This window comes from Trichomycterus rosablanca, chromosome 19 (assembly GCF_030014385.1).
Source record: "Trichomycterus rosablanca isolate fTriRos1 chromosome 19, fTriRos1.hap1, whole genome shotgun sequence".
NCBI classification, from domain to species: Eukaryota; Metazoa; Chordata; class Actinopteri; order Siluriformes; family Trichomycteridae; genus Trichomycterus; species Trichomycterus rosablanca.
The window spans coordinates 15590985-15618791 of NC_086006.1; the positions used below are offsets into that span (position 1 = coordinate 15590985).

The window sequence follows — 27807 nt, forward strand, 5'->3', positions numbered from 1 at the left end:
GACCGGAATCGTTCCTGGGTACAGACTCAAGTATTTAAGTGTGAAAATGCCCTGACTGTATAGCTTGACATATTCTCATCCATTTTGTATTCCAAATACAGCACTATTCCATTCACAACCAACTCTTTTATATAAATCTGTGATGATTCAGAATGGCAAAAACACGTTGTTTTAAGACAATGCTAGGTTCGATATAATGTTTCATTTTCTTTTCATATTAACAATGTCTATCATCTGACACACCGTCCAGTCACCAATAATAGGAAACCAGTATTTTTTATTATTTTATTTATATAGTGGCACCTTCTTGGTAAGTCATTGACTTTGGGACCCTCAATATTGAAGATAAGACAGCACTTATAAATGTATTCCAAAAACAAACAACTTACAGTTTTCTCCTTTTCTTACCCCCAATATTAATGACATAACCCTGTTGAGACTGTTACTTTGTACAACTGATATGAAACTCAGGATTACTAGGCTCACCACCTTTTCACTTGTTTCCACCATCCTTTAAAGTAGATCTAACATGCACACAAACTTTTACTCAGTCTTGACTTCTTTTTAGCAGTCTTAGCTTTTAAGACAAATCCTTGATCACGGCTCAGTTTCTCCAAACCCAGAGCGGAGCTGTCCACTACTGCTGTTCTCTCCTCAAGGTGCTGTGTCTTTTGCCATCGAAGCTTCCATCACAAACCGCACCCAGCACTGGGAACGCTGGAAGAATAAGGACTTCCCACGAATGACATCATCTCCAGGATTTTGTCATTGTATTTCTATTTTAACTTTTCTTCACAGAAGAAAATCTAGGGCCTGTGAAACCTACATGAACAAAAACAGATAATGTAAGTGGAATTTTTATAATCATTTAATAATTAATACATGAAGCTTAATTATTTTGGTCATTTATTGTCTGTTCTGAGCTGAGCTTAGTGTTAATGACAGAATGAAAAGCCTGCGTAAGCAAAATGAGCTCAATCAAGTGTGAGATGGTGAAATTTTAATATCCATGTCATGTCTAAGTCTTTTTTTTTTTAGACCGGGCTATCTATTTTTAGCTCTGTGATTGCTGGCTAAGCTATAAATAGAATGGACACAGCAGATATAGTCCTGAACACTGACCTCGTTAGGTGCTTGCTTGATGCATGCACTTCCATCTCCGTGCTTTTAAACTCGTTCAGCTCTTTCCGGATGGCTGCCTGGAGAGACACAAATGAAAAGCATTTAGTTCAATTTCCAAAGGCTTGCTCACATATTACTTTATTTGTATGAGAAGTGTTTCATATTTATTAATTATATTTATGTATTTCAGAAACAATTAAAAAAATCTAAAATGTAAACAATAGGAAGAAAGCAAATAATAATTTGAAAATCCATTTTTAACTGTTTTTAATTGAAAACAATAATTTATTTAATGGTTCAACTTAATTGTGTGTATAAGTGGTTTGCAAACCTTTAAAAAAAAGTTACAAAAAGGTGTATCCCCAAACTGTTCCCACAACGTCGGGAGCGTGAATTTGTCCAAAATCTCTTGGTATGCTGAAGCATTAAAAGTTCCTTGCACTGGAACTAAGCCCAACTCCTGAAAAACATCCCCACACCATAATCCCCCTCCACCAAACTTTACACTTGGCACAATGCAGTCAGACAAGTACCGTTCTCCTGGCAACCGCCAAACCCAGACTCGTCCAACGGATTGCCAGACGGAGAAGCGTGATTCATCACTCCAGAGAACACGTCTCCACTGCTCTAGAGTCCAGTGGCGGCGTGCTTTACACTTTGCATTGCGCTTGGTGATGTAAGGCTTGGATGCAGCTGCTCGGCCATGGAAACCCATTCCATGAAGCTCTGTACACACTGTTCTTGAGCTAATCTGAAGGCCACATGAAGTTTGGCGGTCTGTAGTGATTGACTCTGCAGAAAGTTTGTGACCTCTGCGCACTATGCACCTCAGCATCCGCTGACCCCGCTCTGTCATTTTACGTGGCCTACCACTTGGTGGCTGAGTTGCTGTCGTTCCCAATCACTTCCACTTTGTTATAATACCACTGACAGTTGACTGTGGAATATTTAGTAGCGAGGAAATTTCACAACTGGACTTGTTGCACAGGTGGCATCCTATCACTATACCACGCTGGAATTCACTGAGCTGAGAGCGACCCGTTCTTTCACTAATGTTTGTAGAAGCAGTCTGCATGCCTATGTGCTTGGTTTTATACACCTGTGGCCATGGAAGTGATTGGAACACCTGAATTCAATGATTTGGATGGGTGAGTGAATACTTTTGGCAATATAGTGTATTTGCTTTAGAAAGTTAGTATGTCTTTAGTAGAGATGTGCAGTTGAGAATAAATAAATATGACGACTGCTTTTTTATAATCTACCTTGTCAGCTGCAGACAGTCTAGTCCAGGGTTTGTCTGCTCTCCTGTCATAATCTTGCGCTTTGGCCACTTCCACATAATCACTAAAACGGATAAGGATCTTTCTTTCTCGCAGTTCATCAACCGTCGGTCGTTGATTGAGCTACAAACACACACATGACAAGAACATGATAATGTAACATAAGCAGTTTGAAATGGCTCTTTGTGGCAAAGTTATTTTAAATTAAAACTTAAAACAAGCACTTAACATAGCAAGCAAGTTTTATTATAAACAAATTATAAACAATATGCTTTCTACATAGAATGATTTTGTTTGGCACAGGGGGTTAGATGTCACAGAAATGTAACAATTGAATGCTTGCCTTCTAGTTCTCCTTTTATTTATTTTACGAAGGTAACAATCAGTTCATGTATGTATAACATTCGACATTCGTGTTTAAAAATGTCTGCCAGTTTAAATCATTTAAAATACTAGTTACATAAGAGATTGATACAAGATTGATATTAAGGATCACATTAAATGGTGTTTTTTTTATATATATATATATATATATATTACTGTTAACCTGTGTAATGTTGACTGGCACAACATTTTCTCATCTTGATCTTGTACAAATTCGCAGTGGGTCCAGTTGAAGAAACACTGGGCGCAAGGCAGGGATACCCTAGACAGTGCACCAATCCATCACAGGGTTTAGGACAGCCCCCTGCCCCCCCCCCCCCTTACCCCACTGAAAGGTGAAGAATTCGAATCCCAGCTCTGCCATGCAGCCACTGTTGGGCCCTTGAGCAAGGCCCTTAACTCTCTCTGCTCCAGGGACGCTGTAAAATGGCTGACCCTGTGCTCTGAACCCAGCTTCCATTCTATTCTTCCCCAGACATAGCCAATTATGTCTGTGTAAACACTGGCCAGCCTAAAGCAATGGGCTAGCATATGAGACTGCTGAGCCACCCGAGTGCCATTAAACATATTAGTTTTAGCCAGAGTGGTAGAGAGAACAGAGTGGCGACACTCCCACAGGGAACTGTTGTAACGGGGGCGGGACATTTCTTTTTGCGCAGCTTCCGGGTTGTGGAGCTCTGAAAAGTTCCAAACAACCCATAGAGCCCCATTCATTTCCACTACTTATCAAGCATTTTCAGCTTATGTTGCTTTGTTTAAAAAAATAATGAATTTGATGTCATTAATATACTTAATACTGTTATTGTTTAGCATTTGCTCAGCACTAAATGTTACATGTTTATCTTAATTAATAGGTATAATCGAATTTAGCTTAGTCAGTTAAGCTAAATTAATGACACACGAGTCTTTTCACCTAAAATGAGTTGATTAATCAAGAGTCTTGTTACAGAAATGGTAATAAAACATTAGAGCCATAATAAATCATGCTACTTTTACTTTCATACTTAAGTACATTTGAAGGTAAATACTTCAGTACTTTTACTCAAGTGGAGGTAAAAAGTATTTTTACTTTTACTAGTACTAGCACTTTTACTGGAGTAATATGTTACCTTGGATATTTCTACTTTAACTCAGCTACATGGTTTGTGTACCTTGTCCACCACTTACATTAGACAAAATGAACTTGTGCATATTTATAATGAATTCATTAATGTATTACATGTAGGAATCAATTATTAATCACTCATGAAATAAGAGATGAATGAATGCTATGTCATGTACCTGCACTATAATGTTAAAGGTACGGTAGTGTGTTTATGAATCTGTTCATTCAGTGCAGGTAAACCTTATGAATCCAGCCACATGACTTAGTGTTTAGCCAAAATGATTATTATTATGAATCCTCAGGAAAGTAAAGGGAGATTAGTTTATGTAAAAAACAAAACATAAAAAAACTTTAATCTCTGTACTGTATATTGTCTCTACTACTTAATGATATCACATTATGTAATGTATGCTAATATAATGTACTGTGTGTTAACAAGAACGACCTATTATAATATAAACATCAATCTTCCACTTCATATACCAAATTGACATAAAAGCAGATGCAGTAAATGTGAAGGCAGTTGAAAATACCCAGAAATTGTACATGACATCGCCGGGTTTGCTTGGAACTATTGGAGGGGCACATGAACCACGTGGCGGCAAGATCAAGGAGTGTCGCAACCTCTCTCTACGGCTCTGGTTTTAGCTAATAAGGTAAAGGTGCAATTGTCAGTATTTTATTGGCTGGCTGGCTTGTTTACGTCCTCCTGCTAGTCAGCTTTTCAGTTCATGAAAGTAAAAACAACAGACTCCTTTGCTACCTGGCTGTAACAATATGGTTGTGCTGTATTAACTGTTAAAGCAAAAAAATCTAATCTCTGCACCTTTAGGCTTTTATTTGTTGCTAGTTATTCTGTTCTATAGTGTGCCTCTCTTTAATGATCACCAAACATTGCTCGTCCTCTATGTATGTGTGTGTGAAAAAAATACCTTTCTGTTAAGTCTCTGCTTTATTTCTCTCCTTTCCTCCTGCTCTGTCTGGTCATTTCGCTCTGGAAAAAAAAAATCAGATTAGCACTGATGCATAGTGACTCGGATCAGTCCCTGCTAAATCATGACAACTTTTCTGATTCATTTTACTAATTATTAGTAAGAGAACTGGGTTGGATCACATGATGCATTTGTGTTTTTTTTATTCACTTGATAGTTTAATAGACAAAGTTTGTAAACATAGACAGCTAACATGCTTCATATTAAAATGATTCTGATTGAGTAGATCATGGATTCAGTCTAATTATGTGCACCAACAATAATAATGATAAGTTAAATAGTTGAAAAAGATCCTATAAAAACTAGTGTGCACATCACTATATGGACAGCTGGATTAAAATGGTATTTTAAGCCACTTGTACATAGAATTTCATTAACACTTAAGTAAAAGGATCACAGTTCTTAATTTATACCTCATTAGTGCATATGTAACTGGTAAATATAGCAGGAATTAGCAAAACTATTCAATTTAGTATAATAAAGAAATACTGACACTTTACTATATGGGCCAGTGTCATGACATACATTTGTGTTTCTATAAAAATTCATGAAATATAACTTTGCCTTACAATACTTGTTAATGTGAACAATTTTAATGCGTTAAAATAATTGGTTTGCATATTTTACATATCATTTTACCATATGTACAGATTGTTTTTCAATTCCCAATTGTGAATCCGCTATCCACTGCACAACCATCAGTCTGAGCAAGGAGAGAAATGAATGGTTAAGTGTGTAATGTTCTGTCTAGATGGACAACATGCAGCTTTTAATTCATATATATATATATATACAGTGTATCACAAAAGTGAGTACACTCCTCACATTTCTGCAGATATTTAAGTATATCTTTTCATGGGACAACACTGACAAAATGACACTTTGACACAATAAAAAGTAGTCTGTGTGCAGCTTATATAACAGTGTAAATTTATTCTTCCCTCAAAATAACTCAATATACAGCCATTAGTGTCTAAACCACCGGCAACAAAAGTGAGTACACCCCTAAGTGAAAGTTCCTGAAGTGTCAATATTTTGTGTGGCCACCATTATTTCCCAGAACTGCCTTAACTCTCCTGGGCATGGAGTTTACCAGAGCTTCACAGGTTGCCACTGGAATGCTTTTCCACTCCTCCATGACGACATCACGGAGCTGGCGGATATTCGAGACTTTGCGCTCCTCCACCTTCCGCTTGAGGATGCCCCAAAGATGTTCTATTGGGTTTAGGTCTGGAGACATGCTTGGCCAGTCCATCACCTTTACCCTCAGCCTCTTCAATAAAGCAGTGGTCGTCTTAGAGGTGTGTTTGGGGTCATTATCATGCTGGAACACTGCCCTGCGACCCAGTTTCCGGAGGGAGGGGATCATGCTCTGCTTCAGTATTTCACAGTACATATTGGAGTTCATGTGTCCCTCAATGAAATGTAACTCCCCAACACCTGCTGCACTCATGCAGCCCCAGACCATGGCATTCCCACCACCATGCTTGACTGTAGGCATGACACACTTATCTTTGTACTCCTCACCTGATTGCCGCCACACATGCTTGAGACCATCTGAACCAAATAAATTAATCTTGGTCTCATCAGACCATAGGACATGGTTCCAGTAATCCATGTCCTTTGTTGACATGTCTTCAGCAAACTGTTTGCGGGCTTTTTTGTGTAGAGACTTCAGAAGAGGCTTCCTTCTGGGGTGACAGCCATGCAGACCAATTTGATGTAGTGTGCGGCGTATGGTCTGAGCACTGACAGGCTGACCCCCCACCTTTTCAATCTCTGCAGCAATGCTGACAGCACTCCTGCGCCTATCTTTCAAAGACAGCAGTTGGATGTGACGCTGAGCACGTGCACTCAGCTTCTTTGGACGACCAACGCGAGGTCTGTTCTGAGTGGACCCTGCTCTTTTAAAACGCTGGATGATCTTGGCCACTGTGCTGCAGCTCAGTTTCAGGGTGTTGGCAATCTTCTTGTAGCCTTGGCCATCTTCATGTAGCGCAACAATTCGTCTTTTAAGATCCTCAGAGAGTTCTTTGCCATGAGGTGCCATGTTGGAACTTTCAGTGACCAGTATGAGAGAGTGTGAGAGCTGTACTACTAAATTGAACACACCTGCTCCCTATGCACACCTGAGACCTAGTAACACTAACAAGTCACATGACATTTTGGAGGGAAAATGACAAGCAGTGCTCAATTTGGACATTTAGGGGTGTAGTCTCTTAGGGGTGTACTCACTTTTGTTGCCGGTGGTTTAGACATTAATGGCTGTATATTGAGTTATTTTGAGGGAAGAATAAATTTACACTGTTATATAAGCTGCACACAGACTACTTTTCATTGTGTCAAAGTGTCATTTTGTCAGTGTTGTCCCATGAAAAGATATACTTAAATATCTGCAGAAATGTGAGGGGTGTACTCACTTTTGTGATACACTGTACATACATCGATTAGGCATAACATTATGACCACCTTCCTAATATTGTGTTGGTCCCCCTTTTGCTGCCCCATACGCAACAAACTGCGATGTGTAAATGTGCACTGTGTAATCTGACACCTTTCTATCAGAACCAGCATTAACTTCTTCAGCAATTTGAGCTACAGCAGCTCGTCTCCTAAATCAGACCACACAGGCATCGATGAGCCTTGGCCGCCGATGACCCTGTCACCGGTTTACCACTGTTCCTTCCTTGGACTGCTTTTGATAGATACTGACCACTGCAGCCCGGGAACACCCCACAAGAGCTGCAGTTTTGGAGATGCTCTAACCCAGTCGTCTAGCCATCACAATTTGGCCCTTGTCAAACTCAAATCCTTACGCTTGCCCATTTTTCCTGCTTCTAACACATCAACTTTAAGGATAAAATGTTCACTTGCTGCCTAATATATCTCACCCACTAACAGGTGCCGTGATGTAGTGTAGTGGTCCTGGGAGGGTCCTGACCATTGAAGAACAGCATGAAATGGGGCTAACAAAGCATGCAGAGAAAAAGATGGACTACAGTCAGTAATTGTAGAATTACAAAGTGCTTCTATATGGTAAGTGGAGCTGATAAAATGGACAGTGTGTGTAGAAACAAGAAGGTGGTTTTAATGATATGGCTGATCGGTGCATACGTGTTGTGCATTTTTCAGTCTGTGTATACATATTACAGTATAAGAACATTTATTTCTAATAATTAAACTAATCACTATGAAACAAATTGCAATGCAAATAGTTATGAACTATTTATCCACTAATACTTTTAAAATAAATCTTTTTAAATGTTTAATTTTTTCTTTCATTAATCTAACCCTCATTTAACAGAGATCCATATTATACCAGGCAGATGTGTAGATTAATACAGGTAGGTAATGCCTTAAAATAACAATAACAAACTAACAGTTGTTATTTAAAGATAATGGTAGCATCTGCAATACGTTTACCTAATAATAGAACACTAAATCAGTGTTAACCTTTGATAAATTCACTGTTTAATCAGTTATGAGCTATAATACTCACGTTTTAAGATGTTTCGACCCTCCAGCTCCTCAACGGCCGGCCGCTGACTGAGTCTCCTGCGGAAAAGAACCGAAATCACGCTGTGAACCATCGGTTTTTATAAAGAGAATTCCGTTTCTATAAATCCACCAAATGTGCGTGTATGGCGCAGAAACCCTGCTTTAAGTATCGGGGGGAACCCAGCGTGTCTCCCCTCGTTCGCACAAGCGCACTGTAACTGCTCGGTACAGATGCGCTCCACATCTGCCCTACTGGCACGATTCTGTTCAACGCCAAACGTCCTTTTTCCTGAACCCTGAACATGTGACTTCCACGTAGTGTGCTCAGGATAAAAGGGGGATCTCCTTTATCAGTGTCTCTTCAGGAAAGCAAACATCTGACTGAAGCTTGATCATATGATTTTATTGACATAATTCCAATCAATCGCTATGGACTTTATTTGGTGCTGTTTTTGTCACAGTAAGTCACACTGTGACCATTCCAACGCCATAATACAGTAGACCCTTGACTTACGAATTTAATTGGTTCCGAAGGGCTGTTCTTAAGTCAAAATGTTCGTTAGTTAAACCTATTTTTCCCATAAGTAATAATATAAATAGAATTAATCCGTGCCAAACCTCCCAAACCACCCGCTTACCTAACCTCTCTAATGTCTTAAAAGGTCTTTTTTGTTGTTATAAATACAAGTATATTTTCCTTTAAATGTTAAATTATAGAATAGACATTCCTGTAATAAACAATAATAAACAACAATACACAGTAGTACTGTACAGTACATAAACACACATCACATTTCAGTACAGTACGTGTGCTGTACCATACACCATAATACATTTCCTTCTTTTTTTATAAAATGTATCTACCAGAAACAACAATAACTCATATTTCTCTATTATTTCCTTCTTTATTTTAATAGTGTTGTATTTTGTAGGTGAAATTGCACGAAAGAAAATACTTTTTACGAGTTTCTTTTTCTCTCTCACTCACTGTCCCCACTGTCTGATACACAGCGACACCTACTGGCAGGAATAATTATACAACAACAAATAGCATTAGATTGTTTTATTTTCTCACCACTACGCACATTCTTTGAGGACATTTTAATATAGAATTTTAAAAAATTTTAAGAAAACACCAAAAAAACACTGTCTGCTGTCCGAATGTTTGCTCACTGTATATGTATATATATATATATATATATATATATATATATATATATATATATATATATATATATATATGGAGAGAGAGAGACGGTTGGAGTGAACGTCTTCGTGACGTCACGTGTTTAGCAAATTTCGGTTCGTAATCCGAAATTTGTTCGTACATTAAGTTGAAAAAGATCGTTCGTAACCCAAAATATTCGTATGGTAAACCGTTCGTAACTCAAGGGTCTACTGTATACGCAATATGTCTAGAAATAGCCTACGTAGACACCTGACCATAACCTTGTCAACATCGCATTCCAGAACAATCAGCATTAATGTCCGTATAAAGTTGCCGTTGCACTTCTTTGCAGCTAGAACACACTCCATTATTTTAGGAACACATTCTACTAGATTTTGAGGCATATCTGTGGGAATTTGTGCACTAATGGCTGTCACAAGATTGAAAGCATATAGTTTGTTTTATATAATTGACTTACTCTTGAAAACTCTTAGAAATGAGTGGGTCTGAAACACCCAAATTTAACTAAACTTAACTGTTTCGTTTTAAGCAGTGGTTTTAGGAAGGCATTTTTTTAAAAATATATATTTTCTTTATGCATTTTCTCCCCTTTTTCTCCCTTTTTTCTCCCTTTTAGCATGTCCAATTGCCCCATTGCATCATACTTCCTCTCCATCAATGCCGATCTCCATCTCTGCTCCGATTAAGAAGAACGAAGCTAACCCATGCCCCCTCCGACACGTGGGCAGCCGTATGCATCTTATCACCTACACTTTGACGAGTGCAGTGCAGCTCAGCACTGTGTATGAAGAGACACACCCTGAGAGCACTCTTTTCTCATCTCTGTGCAGGCACCATCAATCAGCCAGCAGAGGTCGTAAATGCATTAGTTATGAGAGAGAGTACCTATCGGGCTTAATCCCAACCATATCTGAACAACAGGCCAATCGTTGTTCATGTGGCTGCTCAGCCTTAGTTGGCAGGCAGAACTGAGATTCGATACGATGTATTTGAGATCCCAGCTCTGGTTCCAGCATATGTTTTTACCGCTGCGCCACCTGAGCAGCCCATGACAAGCATCTTTAATACTTAGACCACCCTCTTCAATCACCTCAAGTCAGTTGTTTTATATATAGGTGGGTGCATGCCCTCAATTACACCACTGGTTACAAGGCAACACTGTTTTAACAAGGAAATCTGCCCAAGTCACTCACCATTCCTTGGCAACAAGATGTTGTCTTGTACCCAGATCTTTTATAGGAAATACTCTTATTTGCTTTTAAAATCAAGCTATGAACAGCTGAATCTTGATGTCTTTGCCCATCCTTCTTGGCAAAATTGGCACATGGCTTCTTACAGAAATCCTAAACTGAATAAGTTCAGGGTTTTTTTTTAATATTTTTTTTCATAAATCACATGTGCTTTCGTTTAATTCACTGAATAAAATTCTATAATACACAGAACTAGGGATGTAACGATACACTCTACCCACGATGCGATGCGATTCACGATACTGGGTTCACGATACGATTTTCTTTACGATTTATTTAAACTGAAATTGAAGACAAATGATCACAAAGTTTCATTTTATTATTTCTCCTACAAAAGAAAAGAAAGATTATCTTTTATTTATCTAAATAATGAATGCCCTTTTATTTCTGAGGTAGGTACAAACTATGCAAAACAATTTTAAATTAAACCCAATTTGGCTGAAAAATCCCGAATTTGGCAACCAGGCGTATAGTGCCAGTGATGTCAACAAGGCGAGGTGTATAGCGCCAGTGCCCTCTGTTGTTTAAAGTGAATATCGATTCATTATACATGTCAAATCGATTTGAATCGTGGAATTTTTGAATCGGTTATTAACTGTCTTGTGGTGAATCGTTACATCCCTACACAGAAATTTATTTCTTTGTCCTTGTATGGCACTGTTTACCTTGTGCACAACTGCTTTGTATTCTTCTAGTATCACAGCAATAATTCCTTTAATTTTTACATAAAGGAGTGAATGATGCAGTACACTCCATTATTCATCTGTGTTGGTGCTAAAAATAGTTTGCATGTCTTGCTGCTGCAAAGGTGCAGAACGCTGCAGGGCTAAAGATAGTAAGGTTGTGACACTGCATTGTATGCAGTTTATTCTGCAGGGCAGCTAAAGCCTCTGCAGATGCAGGAAACCAACAGAGCTCATGGCTACAGGTTGAGCTGTTCTTTAATGCTGAAGCCTGTTTTTTCCTGATTTCCCAGCTATAAGCAGTGTGCCAATGTAAATTAATTACAAAATCAAGCTGCTAAATAGGGCATACTTACAGGACACGAATGTATTACCTCCCCAAACACTCACACTACTGGGAATATCATGCATGCAAAAAAGTAATTATAGTTATATGTATACAGTATTACAGTTTATTAGGTACACCTGTCTGGTACATACAATGAGCAGCCATAACATTAAAACCACCTCCTTGTTTCTACACTCACTGTCCATTTTATCAGCTCCACTTACCATATAGGAGCACTTTGTAGTTCTACAATTACTGACTGTAGTCCATCTGTTTCTCTGCATGCTTTTTTAACCTGGTTTCACCTTGTTCTTCAGTGGTCAGGACCCCCACAGAGTAGGTATCATTAAGGTGGTGGATCATTCTCAGCACTGCAGTTACACTGACATGGTGGTGGTGTGTTAGTGTGTGTTGTGCTGGTATCAGACACAGCAGCGCCGCTGGAGTTTTTAAATACCGTGTCCACTCACTGTCCACTCTATTAGACACTCCTACCCAGTTGGTCCACCTTGTAGATGTAAAGTCAGAGACGATCGCTCATCTATTGCTGCTGTTTGAGTTGGTCATCTTCTAGACCTTCATCAGTGGTCACAGGACGCTGCACACAGGGTGCTGTTGGCTGGATATTTTTGGTTGGTGGACTCTTCTCAGTCCAGCAGTGACAGTGAGGTGTTTAAAAACTCCAGCAGCGCTGCGGTGTCTTATCCACTCATACCAGCACAACACACACTAACACACCACCAACATGTCAGTGTCACTGCAGTGCTCAGAAAGATCCACCACCTAAATAACACCTGCTCTGTAGTGGTCCAGCATGAAAGGGGGCTAACAAAGCATGTAGAGAAACAGATGGACTACAGTCAGTAATTGTAGAACCACAAAGTGCTCCTGTATGGTAAGTGGAGCTGATAAAATGGACAGTGAGTGTAGAAACAAGGAGGTGGTTTTAATGTTATGGCTGATTGGTGTATGTCTCTGCATTTGCGTTTAGCAGAGAGAGTGGATACTAGACTTGTCGTACTAGACTTGAACTAAGCAACAACTACATAAGGTAGCATCTTTCTTCTAATTATTTCGGCAGTTGCTAAATGCTTTCCAGATGAAAGTTGCCACTCCGAAATGAGGTGTAGCTGGCGTTTTTAATTAAAGCTGTGGTTCAGCTGGTAACTGTAGGATTAATTGAAAGCATTCAGTATGCATCACACTTATCAGTTCATATCTTTTGCTCTTTTAACCACAGCTCACCTCCTTGACTGACCTCAAAAATACATTTAGCTAGGAACCCTGAAGCCAACAGCAACTTCAAGTTCAACTAGACCAACGATAAACTTGGCTAAGGCTAAATTAAGCAAATTCCTGTTTTACATGCTATGTCCTCTTGCATTTAAGTGAATCAGCTTTTTGCCATGTGGATTTTATTGGCATTCTATGTGTCTGCTGCTTTACAGGTGTGAACAGATGCCAGTTTTTCTTGCTACCCTTTGGACCAACAAGCTTTACAGAATGTAAATGACAAAGTCTGTGCTGTTTGCTTACTTGGCGAGCTTCATTTCGATCTGTTGCCGGATTTCTTGTCTCTCCTGGTCGCTGCGCACAGGGAAGATGTTCCTGTCCTCCAGCTCCTGTTTGCTGGGCCGATTCCGCAGCTTCACAGCCAGCAGCTCCTTTCTCATGCGACGTGGCAATGTGCCTACATACAAACATTCGGTTAGAAATCTAGACCACAAAATAACAAAACCAAATATTTAATTAGCTTTTTGAGATTTAAGGAGTTTTCCAGCATTTGTCAATATTATCTTTTTCTCCCTTGGCGACATGGTGGAGCAGCTGGTCACATGGATCCAGCACAGCATACTGTAGGTCCTGGGGATCTGGGTTTGATCCTCACCTCCAGTCATTGCCCTTTATGTCCATCAAGGGTTTCCTTTGGAATTTAATTTGCAAATAATTAAGAAAATTAAGCAATTTCCTTAATTTCCTCCTACCTTCCAAAGGTGGAACATCTGCTTGAAATTGTCCCTTGTTGCGAACAAGTAAAGTTTCCCAGCAATATACCGACACCCTGTTCAGCAGATACTCATCTTGTGCCATGCTCCCAGAGACCCTGACTAGAGTTAAGCACAAAGTAAAAATGACTGAAGTATGAATCTCAAAACAATTTCGTCTCGGTGGGTAGCACTGTCGCCTCACAGCAAGAAGGTCCTGGGTTCGATCCCCAGGCGGGACGGTCCGGGTCCTTTCTATGCGGAGTTTGCATGTTCTCCCCATGTCTGCGTGGGTTTTCTTTGGGAGCTCTGGTTTCTTCCCACAGTCCAAAAACATGCAGTCAAGTTAATTGGAGACACTGAATTGCCCTATAGGTGAATGGATGTGTGGGTGTATGTGTGTCTGCCCTGCGATGGACTGGCGCCCCGTCCAGGGTGTTACTGTGTGCCTTGCACCCATTGAAAAGCTAAGATTGGCTCCGGCCCCGCCCCGCAACCCTAATTGGATAAGCAGTTAAGACAGTGAGTGAGTGTGTATTTATCTAATTGTGAATTTAAGAATGTCCAGGTATTAAGAGATGCTTCTGTGCTCTTTCAGTTTCATAAATCTGTTTAATACTTCTTGGGGGGCTTCTTGAAGCACTTTTTGGAGCAGTAATTGTCCCAGAGGTTCATGTACAATACAGTGGTACCTTGTAACTCAACATCCCCTAAACTCGACACTCTTTATTGAAAAATTTGTACCCTTAAATTCGATGTGTGTGACTGCCACTTTGTTCACAGCGGTGCGGTAAAACGGCATCAAAGTGCGAATACGAGACGAATCTGCATTTGTGTGGAATAACCGTCAAATTCACTCTGAAAGCTCCACATGTATCTGTGTTTAACTGGATTTTCCTTCTGTTTCACTTTTAAACTTGTGTTCCAGCTCAGGGTGCTGAGAAATTGTGAGAATCAGCTTCTCTGAAAGAGTCAAACGCTTATCATTAAAAAAAAAAAAAAGCTTAATGTGACAATGTATTAAAAGCACAACACAGGAACAGGAAACCTCTCTTAATTATTACTGCTCATAAGTTCTCTAGACTAATTAAATTACTTGCTTGTTGTTTTAGTACAATAAGTCACATTAAGCTTTGTGCTCCACCACACTCCAAAGGAAATAACAGCACAGCCAAGTGGTTTTGCTGCTTTTCATGTAAATGCACTCTTACAGAAATCGCAAAGGAATACGATATTCCAAGATCAAGCATCTCCATGATTAAGAAGCATAAGGAAACAATAAAGAAGTAAAGGTGAAGTATATTATATTTGTGTTATTTTCAGTGTATAAGTGTAAAAAACAACCCCATTATTTTACATTAGCCTAACTTATATGCAGTTCCTCGGGACCATGGAACGCATTAACAGGTTTCCCATACATCCCTATGGGGAAAAATACCTTGAAACTCAACGTTTTTAAACTCGACGCCACTCCCAGAACCAACTGACGTGGAGTTTCAAGGCACCACTGTATATGCTAGCACACCAGAGCTGAGATCTCGAACTCGTCGGTTCAAATCTCAGCTCTGGGAGAGAAATTGGGGGGAAAAAAGTGTGTGGACAGTTGACCACAAGTTTACTGGACATCCCATTCCAAAACCACAGGCACTGTGGCACTTGGTTTATGGCTATAACATAATACAGTCTTTTCCAGGCTTTCCAATAATTTCTGGATTGTGTCTGTGGGAATTTGTGCATATCAAAAGAACATTTGAGAGGTCCAGCACTGATATGGGAGACAGAAAGAGACTTTGCCCAAAAAATTGGAGAGTACAACTGATATTAAACACCAGTTTTGCAACAGATGTGTCCGAAACACCTAAACTCAATCATTCTGTGAGGATTTTGTATACTTTCATATGGTGTACCTTCATATCTCACATTGTGTACATGTTATAATCTTTATACTAGTGCATACCAGAGATAACAGATTCATTCCAGCTGTCCATGTCGTATATAATTCCTGAGGCGTCTGTGAAGCAGTTGCTTTGTCTCACATTTTCCTTATTCTCCTCAGCCTCCTTCCTGTTCTCCACCTCTCCACTTGGCTCTCGCTTCGTACTACAGACAAGGGATAGATAAACATAATAATTGTGGATGTGTTGTGTGATTCTTTCTACTGCTTAAGACAGGCCATCTTCTAACCCAGCATCATTCTAAACCAGGGGTGCCCATACTTTTGTGGCTTGAGATCTACTATTTCAGTTGAGAGGTCATCACGATCTACTTTTAAAAAGGTTTGCCTCTTTATTTTAAAAATGCGCTTCTGTTGCCTATATTGATATTCAGCATTACAGGCAAGTGACTGAGAAATCACACAAACCTTATTCTTAGAGATGCATGAGTTCCGATACTTGTACTCGTACTCGCAAACGAGGCTCCGATACTAAACATCCGATACTGTGTGCCTAGTGCACGTTGCTGCATTATGCCTAGTTCACACTACATGATTTTTGCCTTGATTTTCGCTCGGCGACTGGTCGGCGCTAGATTTGCCGGCTCGGGAGCAACTCGGCGTTCACTCGGCGATCAAAACTCGGCTCTCGATCGCTAAGTGTGAACTATCCAACAACTCGATCTGACCGGCTCGCCGAGCGCTCGCCGACCGGATCGAGTTTTCTAGCACGTCAGATATCTGATCTGAGACGTGCAACTGGGAATGAGTGACATGTCGAACAGCCAATGAGAACGCAGGATACGGTGTGAGGGGAAACGCAGGAGAGGAGTGTAAACAGGTGGGACAGGGGGATAATATAGTTTATATCAGAATACACCGGCACACACACACACGTTTTACAGTATTTCTGACCTGATCGTTCTCTACAAAACATAACAACAAAACACCAACTCACTACAGAACAATCCATGCTATTCGTATTGCCAAATCCACTCAGATTCATTTATTTTTCCTCCTTGATTTCATCACATCAGCGCACAAACACTTTGATCTCTCGCTACTTGTTGACGTGCATTTTTGGACGTGGTATCTTTAAACTTCTCACGTGTGTTTTTGTTTAAAATAAAAACGGTATTCTAAATAGGTATTGGTATCGGTATTGGCAAGTACAAAAATACATGTACTTGTACTCGTACTCGGTTGGGAAAAAATTTTATTAATGCATCCCTACTTATTCTGATGATTTGCACTATATGGTGTCAGCCAGATTTATGTAGGCTGGACAGTAGCTGCTGATGCCAATTCTCAAGCAGGCTTCCAAGTGTTCATCTTTGAAGTGTGGACTGATATTTACACTTAATTATTTTCATGTGGGAAAAGTCTGATTCTCACAAGGTTGATCCATAAAATGCTGTCAAATATGTGGCACATGTTTGTTTGGATATTTTTCCTCACCCAACAAGTTCCAAAATTGTCCAGCAGAGGCACTTGACTTCATATGAATTTCTCTATGTAACATGAGATCTGAATATTCTCCATCAGCTTCTTCCATGTATGAACGAAACAGCCGTCTTTGCAGTGTTCTTGCCCTAACCAAACCATAGTTTTTTTGCACTTGGTCGCACACTCATCTTCACAAGCAGTGTAGGTTACAAAAGGTAAATTGCAAAAATGGCGCAAACTGGCTACTGAAGAATAAAAAACTTCCTAGATTAGCAGTGCTTTAGGCGGGCTTAGGCGCGATCGACGTATTGACAGCCCGAAAAATCTTTATATAATGGAAGGCTACTTCATATACAGTGCTTTGCATTAGTGTTCATTAAACTCCTAAGCCCCAGCCCTTGGTCCCAGTGTTAATTCTTTGTTAGTAGGTATGCCTGACTATAGGTCAAGGCCCAGCTTTTGCTGTTTCTTTGTCCATATGCTCAGCAACAGACTTCAGTCAAGCTTTTAAACACCAGTTCTGGAGCTAGGGCTATATCAGCACGTGGCACCCATGTTCCAGCTGCTTCTAATCCATATCAGACAAGTTTTTGGTGGTTCTTGGATTACATCTAACCATCTGGATACACTTCCAAAGCATAAAGTGACAGCTCAAGGGTTTCCTAATAAGGGTTTGTCTAATCTTGGCAAAGAACCACTGCTATGTGTACTTTTTACACATACAGCAACTACACTGTATATTCATATTGACACAGAAATAGCTATATAGAGTTAGACTTGTGGCTCAAAGGCATATATTATACATTAAAACCACCTCCTTGTTTCTACACACACTGTCCATTTTATCAGCTCCACTTACCATATAGAAGCACTTTGTAGTTCTACAATTACTGACGGTAGTCCATCTGTTTCTCTGCATGCTTTGTTAGCCCCCTTTCATGCTGTTCTTCAATGGTCAGGACCCCCACAGGACCACTGTTGTGTTGTGCTGGTATGAGTGGATAAGACACAGCGGCACTGATGGAGTTTTTAAACACCTCACTTTCACTGCTGGACTGAGAATAGTCCACCAACCAAAAATATATTCAGCCAACAGCGCCCCGTGGGCAGCGTCCTGTGTCCTCTGATGAAGGTCTAGAAGACCTCAAACTCAAACAGCAGCGATAGATGAGCGATCGTCTCTGACTTTACATCTACAAGATGTACAATCTACTCCAGCAGCGCTGCTGTGTCTGATCCACTATCATGTCAGTGTCACTGCAGTGCTGAGAATGATCCACCACCTAAATAATACCTGTTCTGTGGGCTTGACCATTAAAGAAGAGCATGAAAGGGGGCTAACAAAGCATGCAGAGAAACAGATGGACTACAGTCAGTAATTGTAGAACTACAAAGTGCTTCTATATGGTAAGTGGAGCTGATAAAATAGACAATGAGAGTAGAAACAAGGAGGTGGTTTTAATGTTAGCATTTGCGCATTAATGCTTAACCATTGATCACAAATTCGCCAAACGTGCTTATTCACCACAACCGCTTGATTGCATTCTGTCACACATCTTCACATGTATGGGAGTACAAGTGGGCATTTTCCACAAAGTTGAATCAGTTCATCTGGACACAAGTTTGTTGTAGAGATACGTTTCGTCACTCAATCCAAGTGACTTCTTCAGTCTGAGCTGGTGTTGAATACCCCAACCTTATATGCAGTTGATTTGCATAACGACCAGTCACTTCCCATTGCATAACAATGGAACCGGTGATCAGGTCCATATGCAATTCACAATGACCATTAATTACAATGGTCATGTGCGTCTTTCACACATGATTGGGGTACAGCTCCTATTACGGCGTTGTACGATGGTGAGAGATGTACTCTCAGGCCCCCTCCCCGGTTCAGGGATGGTCGTTCCCTCTTCACATAGATGGCCTCTTTGACTCCACGTTCAAACCAGCGTTCCTCCTTGTCAAGGATCTGCACAGCTTCATCATTAAATGAGTGGCCACTGGCTTGCAGGTGGGTGTAAACCGCAGAGTCCTGGCCAGAAGAGGTTGATCTTCTATGTTGGGCCATCCGTTTCACCAGTGGCTGTTTAGATTCCCCAATGTACAGTTCCTGACAATCCTCCCGGCACCTAACAGCATACATTACGTTACTCTGTTTGTGTCGAGGAACCCGGGCCTTAGGGTGAACTAATTTCTGGCGTAGTGTGTTCTGGGGTTTGAAAGCAACTGAAACACGATGTTTGGAGAATATCCGTCTTCATTGTTCCGATATTCCCACCACATACGGACTCACCACTGGTTTGCGCTTAGACCGCGGTTGTTCTCTTCCTTCCTTCAACTGCATATAAGGTTGGGGTATTCAACACCAGCTCAGACTGAAGAAGTCATTCAGATTGAGTGACGAAACATATCTCTACAACAAACTTGTGTCCAGATGAACTGATTCAACTTTGTGGATTTGTGTACCTGGATTATTGAGCATGCATCAACAAGTGGGCATTTTATTTAGAAAATGTCGTGTAAAAGTAAAAGTTGACAGAAATTATTACTACTTTATTACATTACACCACTGACTACAACACTAAACCTAACAGTAGTGGGCAGATCATTACTTACTTATCTTGCCGAAGCTTTGTTGCCAGTGCACGATGGAGTTCCTCAATGATGCTACTAGGGGGCAGTGGGGGATGTAAGGTACCTATATGAGGCGAGCTCACTGTATTGGTGAATGACCCTCGGAAAAAAACAGAACATGGCCCGTCTGGAACCCTAGGCACGTCTTTGGGAAGGAATGAGTTAGACTGGGGTACCACTGGGACAGGGATTTTAGCAGGATCTAAACAAAGGAGCAAACAAATAAATGTAAAGTTAAATCATCTATTGTCACAATGTGGCTTTTTCTCTACTAGTAGTTTTGCAGAGTCAGATATCCCATAACAAATAAATAAACACTGATTGTACACTGATCAACCATAACATTAAAACCACCTCCTTGTTTCTACACTCACTGTCCATTTTATCAGCTCCACTTACCATATAGAAGCACTTTGTAGTTCTACAATTACTGACTGTAGTCCATCTGTTTCTCTACATACTTTTTTGCCTCCTTTTACCCTGTTCTTCAATGGTCAGGACCCCCACAGGACCACTACAGAGCAGGTATTATTTAGGTGGTGGATCATTCTCAGCACTACAGTGACACTGACATGGTGGTGTTGTGTTAGTGTGTGTTGTGCTGGTATGAGTGGATCAGACACAGCAGCGCTGCTGGAGTTTTTAAATACCGTGTCCACTCACTGTCCACTCTATTAGACATTCCTACCTAGTTGGTTCACCTTGTAGATGTAAAGTCAGAGACGATCGCTCATCTATTGCTGCTGTTTGAGTTGGTCATCTTCTAGACCTTCATCAGTGGTTACAGGACGCTGCCCACGGGGCGCTGTTGGTTGGATATTTTGGTTGGTGGATTATTCTCAGTCCAGCAGTGACAGTGAGGTATTCAAAAACTCCAGCAGCATTGCTGTGTCTGATCCACTCATACCAGCAGAACTAACACACACTAACACACCACAGTCAGTCAGTGTCACTGCAGTGCTGAGAATGACCCACCACCAAAATAATACCTGCTCTGTAGTGGTCCTGTGGGGATCCTGACCATTGAAGAACAGGGTGAAATGAGGCTAACAAAGTATGTAGAGAAACAGATGGACTACAGTCAGTAATTGTAGAACTACAACGTGCTTCTATATGGTAAGTGGAGCTGATTAAACAGACAACATGTGTAGAAACAAGGAAGTGGTTTTAATGTTATGGCTGATTGGTGTATACCACACTCAGCTGACACACCTTCGTCACAGCTGAGCTGAGGAACCAGAGCACAGTGGTTGCCCAACGGAGATTCTCTTTGTGACTCTTCCTCATCATCTTCCTCTGTTTTCTCTGTGTTAGCATCTATACCATCTGGGTTATCTGCTGAAGTGGCGTCCTCCTCCTTGACCTCCTCTGCCTCGTTTCTGTTGGGTTCTTCTGTCGTTTCGTTGTCCTCTGCAGAATGAGCAGAACAAAGAACCACAGGCAAAAAAAACAACCTCATTAAGACTGGCACTATGGGTGAGCACCTGCATGCAGAGACTGGTAAATAAAAAAGGGTTTGCCGCCACCTATTGGTGGAAGTGTATGAATGATCCTCATTACAAACCTTGTCACTGAACATTTTCAGTCATCTAGCTAGACCTGTTAGATTAGCTTTAGATTGTTTTTCCTCGGTTTGTTGATCTGGCATTGTATTTAATATGGATTTGGTGTGAAAAGGAAATAGAATTTGACTTGGTTGGTAGGTTTTCTCATTGCTGTAAGGCCTCATAATGCTAGAAAAGAGCTCCTGTGGTGCCTTTAATATCAAATAAACTAATAATCACTAGCAGGATCAACACAGGCTTTAAAAACGTCGAATCGTGGTGTTGATCATTAAATTAGTTACATTAATTTAAGGCAGCTCCATGCTAACAGGTTTTGGTGTGTAAATAAGCATCTACTCTGCACTGAGAACCGAAAAGCTTCCTATTTTACGTTATATGTCCTGTCTTTCTGTCTCTTAGTCACTCAGGGACTCTTTGTACCTTGACATTTTGGGCGAAGCGCCCCGTTACTCTGAGGAAGAGTTCACTCAGCTGGAGAGGCGGGTGGCCTGGTAAGCACACAGACTGGACATGGACTGAGCCATTGGGGTAAACGCCGACTTCTGGCTAAATCCAGTCCTTTTTTTAAATGTTTTACAGTGAAGTGGAGAGACTCGACAATTTACTGTCGCTCGACCTTTCATGCTCATCCGAAGGGTCCTCCACCCACGCCCTTCCCGCCAGCACCTACTCACACCCGGTTCCCTCCGCCGGCGCTCCACCGGCAGGAACCGGACACGAACAGAGTGTAAAAGAGCAGAAGCTGCAGGGCCAGGGGAGGAAAAAGAAAGCCAAGGGCGAGGAAGCGCCCAGGAAAAGGCATCGCCCTGAGCCACAGCAAAGTTGCTGCATGGCAAACCCGGCAAACCTGCCAAACCCGGCAAACCTGGTAAACACGGCAAACCTGCCAAACATGGCAAACCTGCCAAACACGGCAAACCTGGTAAACACGGCAAACCTGCCAAACACGGCAAACCTGGCAACCCCAGGAAACCCGGCACATCTGGCAAACCCAGGAAACCCGGCAAACCCAGGAAACCCCGCAAATCTGGCAAACCTGCCAAACCCAGGAAACCCGGCAAACCTGCCAAACCCAGGAAACCCAGCAAATCTGGCAAACCTGCCAAACCCAGGAAACCCGGCAAACCTGCCAAATTCGGCAAACCTGCGAAACCCAGGGAACCCGGCAACCTGCGAAACCCAGGAAACCCGGAAACCCAGGGAACCCGGCAACCTGCGAAACCCAGCAAACCTGCCAAATTCTGCAAACCTGCGAAACCCAGGGAACCCGGCAAACCCAGGAAACCCGGCAAACCTGCCAAACCCGGCAAACCCAGGAAACCCGGCAAACCTGCCAAACCCAGGAAACCCGGCAAACCTGCCAAACCCAGGAAACCCCGCAAACCTGCCAAACTCAGGAAACCTGGCAAACCCGGCAAACCCGGCAAGCCTGCCATACCTGGCAATCGTGGCAAACCTGCCATACCCGGCAATCCTGGCAAACCCGCCATACCCGACAATCCTGGCAAACCAGGCTTTAAGTAAGGATTTAGGAAAATCTCTGGTTCTGTGCTTCCTGAGATGTCTAGATGTCCTAAATTCCAACTCTTTTCTCTCCACAGACGTAACAATCCCGGTTCCACCACTCCACCAGTTGATACCCGAATACATTGTGTGAGTTTCCCACCCTCTGTGGTCAGAATTGGTCTAAATTTCTACACCAGGGTGTGTAAACTTTTGCTCTTTCTGTCCTCCACAGTAAGTACACCACGGTGGTATCGGTGGAGCAGAGGGAACTGTACGTAGACGACTTTATGGCCGCTATCGAGGAATACAAATCCCTTTACGCTCGGATTGGAAGGAACCTGCAGCACTTTTATTACTGCGCAGAACAGCTGAGGTTCATGGTCCCGGGATCCGAGCAGTTTCAGGTCAGGACACCAAACGTACTCCTAACAATCCGTGCGCTATCCGATACGGATCTCCACATGAGCCATATGCATGCGTGTCAGAGGGGGAGTGTGTTAATTATGGCCCTGCTTGGTCAGGGAACTTGATATGACTAGATTAAAAAAGAAAATCAGGCAGGTGAAAGTTAATAAATCTTGTATTGGGCGCTCAGGCGACCTCTGCTGGCTGGTCGATAGCACTGCACCGATAATAGAAATTCGTGTGTGACTCTCCGTGTGCGATACGGATCTCCATATGAGCTATATGCACACGTGTACGGCCCTCCTCGGTCAGGGAATCGGATATGACTAGATTAAGAAAGAAAATCGGGCAGGTGAAAGTTAATAAATATTGTATTGGGCACTCAGGTGACCTCTGCTGGCTGGTCGATGGCGCCGCACTGATAATAGAGATTGGTGTGTGACTCTGTGTGCGATACGGATCTCCATATGAGCTATATGCACACGTGTACAGCCCTCCTCGGTCAGGGAATCGGATATGACTAGATTAAGAAAGAAAATCGGGCAGGTGAAAGTTAATAAATATTGTATTGGGCACTCAGGTGACCTCTGCTGGCTGGTTGATGGCGCTGCACGATAATAGAGATTGGTTTGTGAGTCTCCGTGTGCGATACGGATCTCCACAGTCGAGGGGATCCAGCAACCCGGATTTTTAAATTCTCCCCCCGTATCTCAATATTTATCGGTTTAAACAGTTAGCATCGCTACACACGCTAACGACAGGCTCACAGACTAAACAGCAAGCCCTGACGAGCCTCTCCTCGCTTCGGTTTATTTATTTATTGCTTTATTGCTGATCTCATCGTCTTGTACCTCTTATCTCGTTGAGGCTGGCCTCATCTTAATGCCGGAGTAGCTAGCTGGCTGAGAAACCTTTTAGCGTGTGTAGCAATGCTAACAGATCACTGTTCGGATTTGTAGCTTAATTAAATAACTGTAATTTTCCCCTGTTTACAAACCTACCACCCTCGCCTCCTGACTGCTCAGAACCCTTATTGTTTCCTCCACCCATCCCTTTACCTTCTACCCTTCGTGAATAAAGAAAATGATTGCAGAAAATGTCGTGTGTTTATTTTTTTTTGTCTTAAATCCATATAAATATAAGCATTAGTTTCTATTTTAGGTGCCAGGAAATATCAGAGAGCTTAAATTATTACATTTATTGCCCCTAGGTGGCACACCAGCACCGGGTTTCTGAACTCCTTGGTTTGAAACTCGGTGTTGCCACCGGTCAGCTGGGCGCCATCTGGCGGGCGTAATTGCCAGTGCCTGCAGCAGATACTAATTGGCCACCGTATCTGCAGGGTGGGGGCCGGACTATGTGTGTGTGGGTGGGTTGCGTCTTCATACGCTGTGTAAGGACCCTGATTGCTGGAAGAGACGCCTGTGCAGAATGCAGGGGCGACAAGAGGAGGGATGTACATGTGTCGGAAGAGGCGTACAGCGACGTGCTCTCCTTGGATGCAATCTGGTATCTCTCAGCAGCGGAAGACAAAAATTGAGTGTGCTAGATCGGGAGGAAAATGCATAAAAATGCATTAATGCATTAAATTTATTAACCTCGTTCACCCGCCACGCCTGTTTTTATACCCATTTTTTGCCCCATTCACTTCCATTGACTGAGCAAAAGTATTCACACCCCCACCAACTACATGACCAAAAGTATTCACACACCCCCACACATACTTTACCACTGTTGAGCCGCAATCACACTCTTTTCTTCATGAAATGCACCTCTCTAGTTGTATTTAATACCGTCTATAGCGTCTAGTTCATTAGAATGTCATTTAAAATGGTAGGAGTATAAACACAAACAAACACGCTGCTACAGCTGTTATAAGCCAGAGATGTTCACAAGTCACAAAAGTCAAGTCACGAGTCATCAGGCTAGAGTCAGAGTCAAGTCATGAGTCATTAGGCTAGAGTCAGAGTCAAGTCACGAGTCTTTAGGCTTGAGTCCGATTCAAGTCACGAGTCTTAAGGCTAAAATCTGAGTCAAGTCATGAATCTTTAGGCTAGAATCCGAGTCAAGTCACGAATCTTTAGGCTAGAATCCGAGTCAAGTCACGAATCTTTAGGCTAGAGTCCGAGTCAAGTCACGAGTCTTAAGGCTAGAGTCCGAGTGAAGTCACGAGTCAATATAATATACACAAAACATATATTGGAAATGTAGCGTAGAAATAAACAAATAATATGTAAGTTTAGATAAAAAACAACATCAGATTAGCGAGTGTATTTTGCCATTTTACTTACTGCCTTTACCTTCCTAGGTACCAGTTAAAAGCTTAAACTGACGTTTTGTTTTCATTGCAAATTACAGCACAGCGGCCAAAATCCAAAACCACTGCTTACCTTAGCTTATGTTCTTCCAGATGCTATTAAATGTATAACCTGTGTTGTCCCATAAGGAATATAATCCATTATTATGTAAATGTGCTTATAATTAAAAACCTCCAAACTTTTCCCGGTTGTGAAGTAAAACACTAACTCATTAGAAAGCCAATCAAGTATTTCATTGACATCATCTGTGTGACGCTGCAAACTACATACATGCAAATAACAGCATTTCTTACTAACAAAATCAGAAGGTCTGATTGGTTCAAAAAGCATTTTTTTTCATTCATTAGTGGCAATTCTGTAGGAGCGTTCCATTCACATTATCTGTTACTGTGAAGTGCACTACATATTCCACCCTTTTAAGTAAGATTCATATTCAAAGGAGGGAGTAGGGAGCGACGCTTCATCACTACGTCGAAAGCTGGCTGGAACATTTACCCACTGCGTGTGTTGTGTGTTAAGACGGCCGGAGCGTTATTAGAGAGCAGAAAATGACACAATCAGAATGATGTCAGATCATACATACAGTGGAGAAAATAAGTATTTGATCCCCTGCTGATTTTGTAAGTTTACCCCCTTACAAAGACTTGAACAGTCTATAATTTTTATGGAAGGTTTATTTTAACAGAGAGAGACAGAATATCAACAAAAAAATCCAGAAAAAAACATTAAATAAAGGTTATAAATTAATTTGTATTTAATTAAGGGAAATAAGTATTTGATCCCCTACCAACCAGCAAGAATTCTGACCCCCACAGACCGGTTATGTGCCCATGAGGCACACAAATTAGTCCTGTCCCTGTATTAAAGACTCCTGTCACAGAATCAGTTTCTTACCATTCAAATCTCTCAACCACCATGGGCAAGACCAAAGAGCTATCAAAGGACGTCAGGGACAAGATTGTAGACCTGCACAAGGCTGGAATGGGCTACAAGACCATCAGCAAGAAGCTTGGTGAGAAAGAGACCACTGTTGGCGCGATAATTTGAAAATGGAAGAAATACAAGATCACAGTTAATCGCCCTCACTCTGGAGCTCCATGCAAGATCTCACCTGGTGGGGTAAGAATGATTCTGAGAAAGGTGAGGTCAGTCCAGAATTACACGGGAGGAGCTTGTCAATGATTTCAAGGGAGCTGGGAGCACAGTCACCAAGAAAACCATTAGTGACACACTTCGCCGTAATGGATTGAGATCCTGCAGTGCCCGCAAAGTCCCTCTGCTCAAGAAGGCTCATGTACAGGCCCATCTGAAGTTTGCCAATGAACACCTGAATGATTCAGAGAAAGCTTGGGAGAATGTGATATGGTCAGATGAGACCAAAATTGAGCTCTTTGGCTTCAACTCCACTCGCTGTGTTTGGAGGCAGAGAAATGCCCGGTGGGGATGGTGCTCTTGGGGTCATATCCAGCATTTCTCTGCTCCCAGCTCCCTTGAGATCATTGACAAGCTCCTCCCAAATTAATTTATAACCTTTATTTAAAGTTTTTTTTCTGGATTTTTTGTTGATATTCTGTCTCTCTCTGTTAAAATAAACCTTCCATAAAAATTATAGACTGTTCAAGTCTTTGTAAGGGGGTAAACTTACAAAATCAGCAGGGGATCAAATACTTATTTTCCCCACTGTATATATATAATTGTCACAATGTTGCTGACTTTTGTTGTCCACAAATTATTTGCGAGTCATTTAAAAAGTCAAATCCGAGTAATTTAAAACGAGTCCGAGTCGAGTCGACTGAAGTCGCTGTGTGTGTCCCCATCTCTGCAGGATAGACTCATGGAGCATGATTTGGCTCTCTGCTTATGGAGCCTACATTACACTCCTGTTAACATCTACTGCAAAGAACATCTTACAACAGTTTAGTAAATTACATATGACATATTTCATCAGATTTTATTCTATTTATTTAATTACATAGGTTGTACAACAATACTTGTGTACTTTTTGCTGCAATGTATCTAGAGCTGTTGTAATAACTGACTTTACCTATGGGATTAATAAAGTGATCTATCTATCTATCAATTTTACTGGGGCAGCACGGTGGCTAAGTGGGTAGCACTGGCACCTCACAGCAAGAAGTTCCTGGGTTCGATCCCTAGGTAGGGCAGTCCGGGTCCTTTCTG

At 41.5% G+C, this 27807-nt stretch overlaps 1 protein-coding gene across 1 annotated transcript in view; it reads right to left on the reverse strand.

The window, feature by feature from the left end:
• Positions 1-302: 302 nt before the first annotated feature.
• phactr3a (phosphatase and actin regulator 3a) overlaps positions 303-27807 on the reverse strand; it is an 87517-nt gene continuing 60012 nt past the window's right edge. Inside the window, exons 4-12 of the mRNA XM_063015583.1 lie at positions 21045-21242; positions 19815-20034; positions 15774-15916; positions 13368-13521; positions 8383-8438; positions 4824-4885; positions 2385-2525; positions 1123-1199; positions 303-822 (exon numbers count right to left, since the gene is read on the reverse strand). Coding sequence (XP_062871653.1) covers positions 807-822; positions 1123-1199; positions 2385-2525; positions 4824-4885; positions 8383-8438; positions 13368-13521; positions 15774-15916; positions 19815-20034; positions 21045-21242 — 1067 coding nt within the window. The 3' untranslated portion in view covers positions 303-806. The remainder of the gene's footprint in view (positions 823-1122; positions 1200-2384; positions 2526-4823; positions 4886-8382; positions 8439-13367; positions 13522-15773; positions 15917-19814; positions 20035-21044; positions 21243-27807) is intronic.